This window comes from Ammospiza nelsoni, chromosome 2, assembly GCF_027579445.1.
Source record: "Ammospiza nelsoni isolate bAmmNel1 chromosome 2, bAmmNel1.pri, whole genome shotgun sequence".
Taxonomy (NCBI): Eukaryota; Metazoa; Chordata; class Aves; order Passeriformes; family Passerellidae; genus Ammospiza; species Ammospiza nelsoni.
The window spans coordinates 36,373,452-36,385,486 of NC_080634.1; the positions used below are offsets into that span (position 1 = coordinate 36,373,452).

Here is a 12,035-nt window from a genome sequence, read left to right on the forward strand (position 1 = left end):
ATTACTGGATATAATATGGTTTATGTGTGATGTGTGAGGAACCTCAGCTTTTGGGCACATTGCACTCAAAAGGGTCATTAGCATGAGAGGGATTGCTCTGCAGAGCTGACTGTGTGCTTCTCTGCAGTTGTCTCTGGATCCAGCATTAAGAACAGTGGTGGTTTTATACTTCCTGTAAACAAACATGAGCCATGTATGACCTTAAGATGACAGAAATAAAAAGGAAATAGTTGGGTTTTATTGTGATTTTTTCGCTTTCTGAAGTGCAGAAGTGAGCAGGTATGGATGAATAAACACAGACATTTTTTCCTAACAGTATCACTTTCTGACACAAAGTAGGTAAAAATTCAGCTTGTTTTAATTTTTTTTTTCTTACTTCTTCCTGGCAGTATAAAATTGAGAAGGAGCTCCTAAAGAATCAAAGCCTCAATATCTCTGTCTGGCACAATGATACCTTTGGTAGAAATAGCTTCCTTGGTGAAGTGGAGTTGGATTTAGGAGCTTGGGACTGGAATGATCCATCCAGTAAGCAGATCAACTGGTTTCCTCTAAAGCCAAGGGTAGGTTGGCTGTTTTGCATTTTCTGCTGTGTAAGTGCAAAACCAAGTCATTATTTGGGCTTGGTTTTGTGTGCTCTGTGGGTTCTGTGCTGATTATAATCATAAATACTTATACACTGGTAAATAGAAATACAGTTCTGAGATGTCTTGTAGTCTAGCTAGCTTTTACAGTAGGAGAAACTTTCTCACAGTCTAAGGAGTAGGAATTTCAAAGTATTTCTCATTGTCATATTGCTGCAACAGAGATCTGAAGGCACTTATTAACCAAATATGTAGTAAACCTTCTGAGGATATGGAGCAAGTGCAGCACCATTTTAATGTCAGATGTTTGGTTTCATTTTCTTTATATTTCAGACTTCAGCAATAACTCTTCCTCTAGAAAACAGAGGGGAGATGAAACTAGCCCTCCAGTATGTCCCACATCCAATAGGAGGTAAGCATTGCTGCTTTGCTTGTTCATCAAGGCTTTGGTGGTTTTGTCCTTTTTTTTTTTTTTAATTAAAAAAAAACAAACCTTGTTTAATGTTTGTCATTCACTTCAGACAGCTCCTTTCTCCATAAAAGTCTTCTGTTTTCTTCCTAGAGGAGTAAGTCACTCTAATTGTGAATGCAGTTAAGAACCCCAAAGACTATTTTGAGATCTTTTGTTGTTTAATGTTACTAAAGAAGAAATTACCTCACTGTCATAATCTAAGATTTGTAATGCAATACATATGTGTAACAAAATTCTGTTTTCTCAATAATTTTAGAGATTATAAATCATCAGGCAGATGCTGTGATGTGCTAAGCAGTGACAACACACAGAATTTCAAGCAATACTAGGTGCAGGAAGTAGCAGCAAGTATTTAGAAAGCAGAAATTTATAGCAGTCTGATCAGTTTGGTTTGGCAACAGATAGTGGATCAATCTGAGAGTGAAGCCAGGTCAGGTCTTTAATCCAGACAGGCAGTCAGCAAGAACCAAATATATTGATAGCATAAAAGAGCTTATTTGAAAGTACAAGAAACAATAAATGCTAACATCACATAGACTGATGACAAGCTGATCTGTTTATCTAGGAGTCTTGGGAAGAGAAGACCAGCGGCATGTGTTTACTTAGTTGTAACAAAGAAAAGTCATTGTAGGAAGGCACACATTATGTGATCTTGCAGTACTTTGATGGGATGAAGATTTCCACTTCCAGAGTACAGAGAGCAATGTTGAATTAAGATGTGAGATAACAAGTCCAGGCTAAATATCACCTCTGCAAATGGGCAAGAACTGCTGCATCAGACAAAATACCTTTAAAAGCCATCTGCTTAAGCAGATGTTTTGTTTGGTTGGTTTTTACAGGAAAGAAGACTCTATCTACTGGTGAGGTGCATATCTGGGTGAAGGAATGCCATAACCTCCCTCCTCTGAGGGGCAATAGGCTCAACTCTTTTATTAAATGGTAAGAATTGTGGTCAAAGTCATCAAACATGGTGGCCTAATAATGCTACCATTGCACTCATTGTATCTTCTTTTTCTACATTCATATTAGAAGAACACTGAATTGCTTTCTGATTCTCCTTTATTGTAGTGCAAATTGTCCTGCATATTTTACAGCTTCCAGATGCTAAGCATGTACCACCAAGTAAAGCTTCCTAGGAGAGCTTTCTGTGTCGTTATTACACTTTGGTTTTGTCTCTCAATCACTTGGTGGAAGGAATAGTCAAACTGTTCTGGCTTTTAGTCACATTTAAGCAAAGCATGTTTTTGCAAAACATGTTTTAGCTTAGCAAATTTTGGGAGGAGACAGAAGCGTGAAATAGTGTAATAGTGTGAATACATAGTTGGATTTCTTCCCCCTTCCTTTCCACATACAGACTAAAAATATGAAGAGACAAGAATAACAAGCTGGTTGGGGAAATCTCTGGTGGCTACAAAATATTTGTGTCATCAGTGATAACACAGCAAATAAACTCCCTTGTGCCTCTTCCCCACCTGACTTGCCCTTCCATCCTCTGAAGCACAAGGGTGGATACCTGCTGCCAGTATTTCCTGTAAGGGGCTGAGAATATCACCCTTCACTCCATCTCTGTAAAGCATTGTTATCTTCAGTCCTGTTTTACCATGCAAAACACAGTTAATCAGAAGGTTTTGCCTTTTCAGTATGTTTAATGCAGGCTGTGCTGTGCAAGTGCAAACTGACAGTGCTTTTTCTCTCTGAAGTACCATTCTTCCAGACACCAGCAGAAAAAGTCGCCAGAAAACAAGGACAGTTACAAAAACTACAAACCCGGTATTCAACCACACCATGGTCTATGATGGCTTTAGACCAGAAGATTTGAAAGAAGCCTGCATAGAACTCACAGTCTGGGATCACAACAAACTAGCAAACCACTTTCTGGGAGGCCTTCGGATAGGCCTTGGAACAGGTACTGGACAATCACCACATTAATACTTAATTTACAGAGTAGCCTTTCATATTTTTTTTTCCTTTTCCATCTTTTCTCTTTCAGTCTTTCTTTTTTCTTAAACAGTTTTGTTCAGTAACGTACCTATTCTACAGAACAGATCCTGAAATGTCATGTTAGAAGGGTTAGAATGACTGACAAGGAGAAATATTAGAAACAAACCTTTGTCTGGCCATACATTGTATTTGGTACTGTTTAAAGTACAAGATTAAGATATTCCTCCACCTGAACTCTGATAATGTCTTGCAAATCTACTAATGCAAAAACATAGTGTAAAGACAGCAGTGGGTGGAAATAAAAGGATAGATCAGGAATGCAGGATAAGATTGGAAGATACTGAATTATAAATGCAAATAAGTTTTTAGCATAAGGGCAATATAAGATGTGCAGATATAGCAACAGGAAAATGCATACAATTCTTCTATTTGTCCCTTTCATTCTGCTCTCTGATCTGAGGGGAGCATGTGTTTGGAGTCTTCTCAAGAAATGCAATGTACAAGCTACTCTTCGCAAGTTAATTTCTTGCATGGCTCACCAGAATAACCTAAATTACAAATTAGAATAATAAATCTTAATTTGAATTTTAGAGTAGCCAAGGTTGCATTTCAGTACAAAATCAGTACCCTGTTTTATTGTTAAGTCTTCTCAGATGTATGGGCAATTGGCATCTTTCTCCTTGGGATTGTGATAAAAAGACCAAGGATAAAAAGGATAAAATCTGGACAAAGATGACAAAACTTGTGTGAAACTGTTGTTAGTTGTATTTGACATAATTGCTCAAGAGTAAAAATGTAGAACTGGATCTCCAAACCACAAGGTCAGCTACCTAAGGAGGTGTAACCATTTTAGAGCAGGCAAATTTGATTGTCTGTGCTTAACTCTGCAGCATATTAAGTAATTTTTCTCTTAAAACTGCCATTTTTCTAGGCAAAAGCTATGGAACTACAGTAGATTGGATGGATTCTACTTCAGATGAAACTGCCCTTTGGGAGAAGATGATGAACTCTCCAAACACCTGGATAGAAGATACACTACCTCTCAGGATGCTTATGGTTGCCAAATTGACTAAATAAGGTGGATTTTTATTTGTTAGTGTCAAAAAGAAACCTTGGGAATTAAATTGAAAGCATGGGGGTGGAACCTGGAAGAGGAACACAGCAGTAGCTTTTTTGACAGCTTCTGCTCTGTTACTGTTCTGGTTTTGTGCTGTCAGATGTCACTTTGTATTTCAAACATCTGCTTGCAGATTGTTGTGTAAATTGTAGGGATTTAAAAATTTCTTATTCACTGAAAACAACTTCAAGAAAGAAGGTGCTTACAGAACCCAGTGTTAGAGGTAGCTGTGATACCTGGATGACTGTGTTGTCTAACTGAAGCATTTCTGATCCCTTAAATGATCCCAATAACCAGCAGAAATATAAGAGCAAGTCAACTGTTTCTGTACATTGCTTGGCTTGTTCTTGAAGCCTTACTGATAAGACAGCAGCATTAGTGTTAAAACTCATTGGTATGTATTTGTATCCTCATTATGCCATGTTAGGTCTCACCAGCATGGAATATGGGCATGAAGAATTTAGTTTTTTGAAAGTTCCTCTAGCTGTAATTGTACATTTCTAGGACATGAAGGTTACTTCCCCAATGAAAGAAGTGTGGCATGAAGTGGTACTGTTGATGTCCTGTTCTACAAGGTGCAGAGGACTTAGTTCCAATGTACTGTAAAAAATCAGGGTTATAAAAGGTTTGCTTTATATATGTGTTAATCATCTTGTTAGCATACAATATTTAGTCTTAAGTGCTGAAGATGTGAAGGTGAAACTTTTTTTATTCCAGTGCTACTCAAAAGGATCTAAATGTGCCAATTTTAGTGATGACAAGAATGTTGGGTATTTATTCTCCAAAGTGCACTTGTTTGTACCTGTATCCATTAATTTGGGGTTTTTTTGCAAGAACTGAACTTACCTGTGCTTCAGCGCCACCGTTAGGAGACTGGGAGGACTGTGGCAGGCTTTGCTTAGTTTTGAGGCATAGGAAATAAGACTGGAGTTCTAACTTGTAGAAATGCATGCTACTGGTAGATAAATACATAAAATAAAAAAATATATTACTTTTTTTTTCTTTTTTAAAATAAATGCAGACTATTTAAACTAAATAGGAATTCAGTTTTTATTAAATTCTAGTGGTTTATGTTAGCCATTCAGCATGCAATATAACAAAATGCAGACAGAAAACATTTTTGAAAATAAATGCACAATTATTTACTCCAGGTAAGTCTAAAAGCTGCTGAAATCTTTCACTTCAGTTAGAGGGAGAAGGGAGCTCTTCACAGCTCTAATGCAATTGCTTGATTTAATAATAGAAATTTAAATGCTACTTGGTATATATTATACACTGTGAATGGAAAAAAAGGAAAGATGCTCTTCAACCTTCCAGGGAACCCACTTTCTCTCTCATCAGCCAGGCAGTCTGTGGAGTCTAAAAGTGTCAAAAGCAGTTTGCCAGTCTTTGATATCTTCCTGCTTCAGGTGTTTTGTATGAGATTGGTAACTGCTACAGCTTCCACTCTGCCAGATATATACAAAACATTTTTTGACTAGGGAACACATGCACATGACACTTCAGAACAATGTCTTTTTACCAAAATGGTACAGCTGCTCCTTTGATTGTATATCCTTGAAGAGTCACTCCAGAAAGTGATTCTGAAAAAGCAAAGGCATCTAATTTATTTGTATTTGCTCCCTACATGAATAAATTTTTCATCTGAAAACACAGCTGGCTGTGAACATGACCTACAGTTTCACAGAATTAGTGGTTGTGTTGCAGTTTTATCTCCGGTGAAGCTCAAATACATTGTGAAGTCAAATCAGCTGTAGGCTCAATTGTAGAGATGGGGTCTTAAGGCTCCACATTTGCAGGACCTGCCTGTGTTTTGCCTCCAAATTTGCAGGACCCTCAAAGCCAGCAACTGACTCAGAAGTCACTACTGAAGGGCTGCTCAATAGTGGGCCACAAGTGTCATGTAACCTGCTGTCTTCTATACTCTACAAAATTTTTATACCTAAACTTCACTGCTATCAAAATAAAATGTTTATTTTGTGACAGTGACAATCTCTTTGTCTTCTGATCAAGTAGAAGACATTCTGTGTCTTGCTATTCTTTTAGTCCTCCTAGAGACTGACAAGGAATTTTTCTGGTATCTCAAAAGATTCTCTGTATCATCTCACTAATAGACCAAACCTCAAATTTTGAAAAGCTACCTGAACATGAATGCAAGATTTACTTGCATATTGCACTTGTAATTAACTAGTTTGATTAACTAGTTAATTATCTAATGACATAGGTACTCATCTAGGTTGACCAAGAAACTGAGACAAGTAACAAAAACTGTCCCTTAAGTACAAAACTTCCTCCCCAGTTTTTAAATACCTTTCATTGTGTACAGAATCATTAACTTCAGTAGTATGATAATATGCTGACAGAGAAATGTGAGTTGGGAAGTTGATTAAGACAAAAAGTTTCAAGAAACTACTTACTTTGTTCTCAAGGCAAAGGGAAAGCCTTTAGTCATCCATAACCAAAATTTTAAAGGTGCATAATTAGCTACTCATTAAAGGACAGTTTGATAAATTAATAGCTATGCTTTGTCATAAAGGTGAACTGGAATTAAGAATCAAAGCAGCCATACTCCTAAAATATCTTTATGTATTCATTCTTGTCTGCAGAAACACAACAGTTCCTTCTTCTCTTCTCCTTCATGTTACAAGTTCATCTGTCTTTTATCCCATGTTTTATTTTTCTTTTTAGCACATATGTGTGTATATGCATACATACATGTGTGTATATCTTCTGAATTACACTGTTTTCACTTCCTATAAAAGAGGCTTCAAACTCCCAGCTCTCCTTTGAGCTCTGTGTTCAGAAACCTCCCATTGCTGCAAGTAGGGCTGCAAACCTGAGCTGGTGCAGCAACTCCCACTGCTTTGGTTTCACCCATTTTGAAACCTGTCCTGTGCCCTCCTTTACTTGTGTGCTTCATGTCTGTTACCCACAGCACTCTCTTCTCTCTCCTTTGTATCCCTTCCCAGAGGATTCAGCAAAGCCTGCACTGACTTTTTTCTTCCAGTTGCATTTATTTTTCCCTTCCCTATGCTGTTGGCCAGATTTTTATTAGCTGCTAAATAAAGTTGAGAGTTGTTCAGGGCAAGGTCTGTCTTTACTTTCCATGAACCTTCAGTCTGTTCTGAGGTCAGAGCCTGCTATTCTGATTCTGGCATGTGCAGGATGTAAGCCGAGAACGAGGTGTTCTTCAAGCTTGTGGAAATTACCTTTCCTTTCCAAATCTGGGTGCTTTTGAAAGTGTCAGCAATGTTTGTTTGCTAAGAAACACTGCCAGCTCTTTCAGCCACCCTGGTGGGGCTGGCCTGGCTCCAAGCAGCCTGGATGAGGTCATGAGCTCTGGACTGACTGGATTCAGCATCTTACCTCTATGGAAACAGAGCCTCACAATAGGAGAGTCAACAAACAGCAGGAAGAAAATACCTGGTAAGAAAATAGTTTTCTCTTCTTAAACCCTGCTCTTCGTTGTATTTCCACTGAATGGCCTAAACCTTTCAGTCCTTTCCCCTCTCCTCCATTATCTGCAAAGGAACCAAGACAGCAACAGCAGTGAGAGAGTTCAGGATGGTGGAGGCAGAGCTGGTGTCTGTACTGAAGTCACTACTGCAGAGCTGTGAAATGCTTTGTGCTTCACAGGAGTTTATTCATTTTTGTTGTACATTATCTGTCATCCTTACTTTAAGCCGGCTCCTTCCCACATCCTATCTTTATCTCTAGTCAAAGCTCAGGAATTCACAAAACCTTATTATCAGTGTGCTGTTTCAGGTCTGCGTCCAAATGAAAAACTTGGAGATGAGTTGCAGGCTAATTTTTCAAATGTCTGGGTAGCATGCTGTGTGATTCAGCACCAATAATAATTTTGTAATAGAAATATTTTCCTTATTTTTAAATTAAGAACCAGATTTTTAAAATTACATGTCTAAATTAATCTAGCAGATCAGTGTGAAAACTCAGTTGAGGAACTGTTTCTCCAGACACAGAGCCTTAGTATCACAGAGCATTCATTATTTATTAAGATTGTATAGCTCTTTTACTTGATTCATAAATCTCTCAGCACAGGATAAGGCTATTCAGTTATTTTTAACTAGCAATGAAATCTTGTAAATCAATTAAAAGTTTGACGTAACCCTCTGTGTTTTATTTGCAGTTACGATACAGAGCTGTAGGAGAAAATAAAGGCAGAGGAAAAGGATTGTGTAAGGAGTTATTTACAGCTTTATCACTTACAAGCTTTTTACCTAAATATAATAGTAGTTCTTGTAGCTACAACAGAAGTGCCTCGAGAAGGAATAATTAGCTAAGCTAGTCATCAGCAAATGAATAGGCTTGCATAAATACTAAGCCCACACTCTTTGCTGTTGCTCACAGAGTCTGGCATCCTTGAGTCTCAGTGTGCCTAACTCTGAACCAGAGGAGGGGGAAGGCAGCAGGCCTGTGTAGCTGCTGGCTGACATTGGTTTTGGGAGGTCCTGTTCCCCCACATCAGTTTCTCTGGAGTTCCAGAGAAACAACACCAGCTTATGGCAGCAGTGTTGGCCACACAACCACAGGGCACTGTTTAATTATGCTGAGTGTCACTAACAGAAGCAGCCACTATAAAATTTTATCTTGTCTTTGCATGAGACAGGTGTTCAATGGCTTAGGAGACAGGAGCAGGTATGGCTGACTCCACAGGTGATCCAGAGACAGGCAAAGATGTGGAAGATCTGACAAAAAGCTTGGAGGAACTCTGTGAGAGCTCTAAGGAGCAGAGTGAGGAGGTGCTACTGCTTTCACACCTAGAACAGCATCATCATCTTGTCTCTGTACTGAAGGGGAAAATGGATGACACACACAAACGCTGCAGAGACCTGGAGCAGCTCAATATGGAGCTGGAGAAACTGAGGGGAGAGGATGCTGTGAAAATTAAAACCCAGACCCACCGTATTCAGTATTTAGAGGGGCGCTTCACAGATCTGGTCAAAAACCATGAAAATATCATCCAGTTCAAAAATGAGCACAAAAACAGCACCTGCAGCTGCGGGAGGAGAGCAAGTGCCTGCGGCAGGACAGGGAAGCACTCTTCAGCCAGGCTGTGAGGGAGAAGGAAGCTGAAGTGCTCCAGCTGGCAGCCCAGGCCAGGAGGCTCTCACAGCAGTTCTGCTCCTTGCAGGAGAAATATGCTTCTGAGAGTCACAGAGCCCAGGAGAGAGAGAAGGAGCTGCTGGAAGCTCAGTGCCAACTAGCAGATGCCTATGCCCAGGAGGTGGATTCACTCAAGAGGCAGCTGCAGCTCCTACAGGAGAGGCACCAACAAGCTGCTGCAGAGAGCCAGCAGAGGGCTCAGGGCAGTGAGCTGCAGGCCAAGCTGGAAAGGGCACATGAAGAGAAAGAGCAGCTACTGAACCTGGCCATGGAGAGGAGCAAAGCTCTGCAAGATAAGGAGCGGGAGATTCAGAAGCTGGAGGAGAAGCTAGAGACTATGGAGGAAGCCATGCAGAGAGCAGGAAGGTGCCTCAAGAAAGAAGCAGCAGCAGACAAAGATCTGAAGGTTCAAGAGCTCCAAGGACAGCTAGAACGCAGCAAGCAGGCATACAATGAACTCCTGCTGCAGTTCAGTGCTTACAGAAAGCACAGTATGGATTTGCTGACTAAAGAGAGAGCTCTGAACATCAAACGCCATCACTTTGTTGCATAACTGCAGTTTTTTTTCTCTGTTCTCCTCTCAACAGGTGCCTCTGTGGTAACACACGCCTGAATTTTGTTCCTCTCCATGGGACCATCCTCTGGTTCCTTTGTACTGTCCTCACCAGCTTGAACCCTCCTCCACTGACAGCTCTGTAGCCTTTCTGTCATTACGCCTTTATGAAAGTAAATCACTACACTCTTACAGCTGGACATGGATCATTGAACCAGTCAATGATGTGACATGAATGATTAGGGTGGAAAACATAAACTATGAATTTATTTGGTACTAACCTCTGCTGAATCATAGGTTTTCTTTTTTTTTTTTTTTTAGTTAAAACTATTTTATTTTTCAAGATGACCAAAAGCTCAAACTCTTAGCCTTTTGTATTTGATTCTGCTGTGAAGTTCAGCAGAGGCTGGGAACGTAAGAGGCTCTGAGGCTCCAAGAAAATCCTACCTTGCAATATCTCTGCAGTTCTCTAAATTCAGGAACTTAGCAGATAATCCAATAATATCATATGACAACTGATCCTCAAGCAAACTACTGTTTATAGTTTTCTAGTAGTCTTACAGATTTCTGCAGTCATTTAAACTCTATTTAATGCCAGAGTAGTATTTATATCCCCATTCAGCTCAGAATAAATTGTCAAGAGTTTTGCGTTATTTCAATCTGTTCTTTGGAACTGGACGATGTTCTACATGTTCCACCAGGGTGTTTTTCCTGGTTTTAGCTGTTTCATGCAGATAAATATTAGTGATACACTCTTCCATTTTGTGTACGTCTGGCAGCTTTTGACAAAAAGAAAAATCTTTCGTGTCAGCACTGTGGGATCCAGAGACCTCCCACTCTCTTTTGCTGGTCTCCTAGGCAAGAAGGAAGATTTTTGCTGTGGAATTTCAGCTCTGTTCTTTAAGTCTCCAACAAAAAAAAAAAAAAAACCAAAACAACCACCATGAGGGGCCAAACAGCATCCCCCACCTGGGCTGTAGGCAGCTGCCTCCAGAGTACCTCAAGTTCTTTGCCACATAACTCAAGAATCTAGGAAAAGGATTGAGTATTTCTTGGTCCTGAGTATCTAAAAGCCACAGCAGGGTATCAGACTTGGTATCCATTGAGATAATTTACAGAAATGATCGGAAGCAGCAGGTCTGGAGGCCAGTGACCAGCTCAAGGACTGGCTGAACCAGATGTGATTTCTGGCTCTGGCACAGGCTTTCCAGAGGAGCTGTGGATGACCCCATCCCTGGAAGTGTTCAGTGTGAGGCTGATGGGGCTCTGAGCAAACTGGTCTAGTGAAAGGTTTACCAGCTTAAGGCAGGGGGGTTGGAACTAGATGATTTTTAGGGTCCATTTCACCCAAACCATTCTGTGATTCTGACTCTACATAAGCAGCAGCTGCTAGCAGCCTTTCTTCTGAACTCTGGACAGCCCTTGAACCCAGGCAAAGCCAGATGAAAAGTATTGCTCTACTACCTGCTGTGTGACAAACCGCAGCATTTCTTCTCATCCTGGCTCCTACAACTGTCATTCCACAGGTGTTTTATGGACCATATTCTCCTACCTTTTAACCATACTCCCCTGCTCTGAGGTGCCCACCCCACACACACATTTCATTAATCTCAGTGCTGGCAGCTACAGTGTAAACCCCAAGTGACTCAGGTCACACACTATGCCCTTGGTCTGAGAGCTGGCTGCTCTGTTTGAATTAGTCCCTTGATGAGGAGCACTTATATCCCTCTGGTCACTGCAAGGGACCCTGAAACCAGGTGCCTAAATACTCTAAGTCTGGGCAGAGGACACTCACTCACTTGTGTCACAGAACAGCCCCACAGGCCTCTGCCCCAGCTGCAGCCATGGGGTGTGGTGGGAAAGACCCCACATTCTGCACTCTTCAGGGAATCCCCTTCCCACCCTTTGGCAATGGCTATGTGTGAGAGACCTTCCCCCCTACTGCCCCACACACAAACCCCTTGTCACTGCCCCCATTCCCTCCTGCACTCCCATTGCTCACACTCGCCCCTCCTGCACTCCCTGCACATTTCCTACACACCTCTCCTCCCCCAAATCACACACATCTCCCTTACAGGCCCAGCCTCCCACACCTGTCACCCTGCTCTCCACAAACACTGGATTTGTTACCTGGTGTGCAACGAGCCACTAATTACACATATGAGACATTCGTTTATTTCAGATTTGCACAAGCCTGGGCGCTTGGTGGTATTCCACAAATCAAACACACCGACTATCAAACCTTTT

At 40.7% G+C, this 12,035-nt stretch overlaps 2 protein-coding genes across 11 annotated transcripts in view; both read left to right on the plus strand.

Annotated features, from left to right (window-relative positions):
• Positions 1–5,147, plus strand: part of SYTL2 (synaptotagmin like 2) — a 50,666-nt gene extending 45,519 nt beyond the window's left edge. For all 10 annotated transcript variants that reach the window (XM_059493723.1, XM_059493722.1, XM_059493726.1 and 7 more), the window contains 5 exons: positions 390–560; positions 915–993; positions 1,893–1,992; positions 2,754–2,959; positions 3,926–5,147. In XM_059493723.1, coding sequence (XP_059349706.1) covers positions 390–560; positions 915–993; positions 1,893–1,992; positions 2,754–2,959; positions 3,926–4,071 — 702 coding nt within the window. In that variant the 3' untranslated portion in view covers positions 4,072–5,147. The remainder of the gene's footprint in view (positions 1–389; positions 561–914; positions 994–1,892; positions 1,993–2,753; positions 2,960–3,925) is intronic.
• Positions 5,148–8,745: 3,598 nt separating this feature from the next.
• CCDC89 (coiled-coil domain containing 89) lies at positions 8,746–9,788 on the plus strand. The gene is given in 2 exon segments (XM_059491605.1): positions 8,746–9,109; positions 9,112–9,788. Coding segments are annotated over 2 exon segments (1,041 nt in total).
• The last annotated feature ends 2,247 nt before the right edge of the window (positions 9,789–12,035 follow it).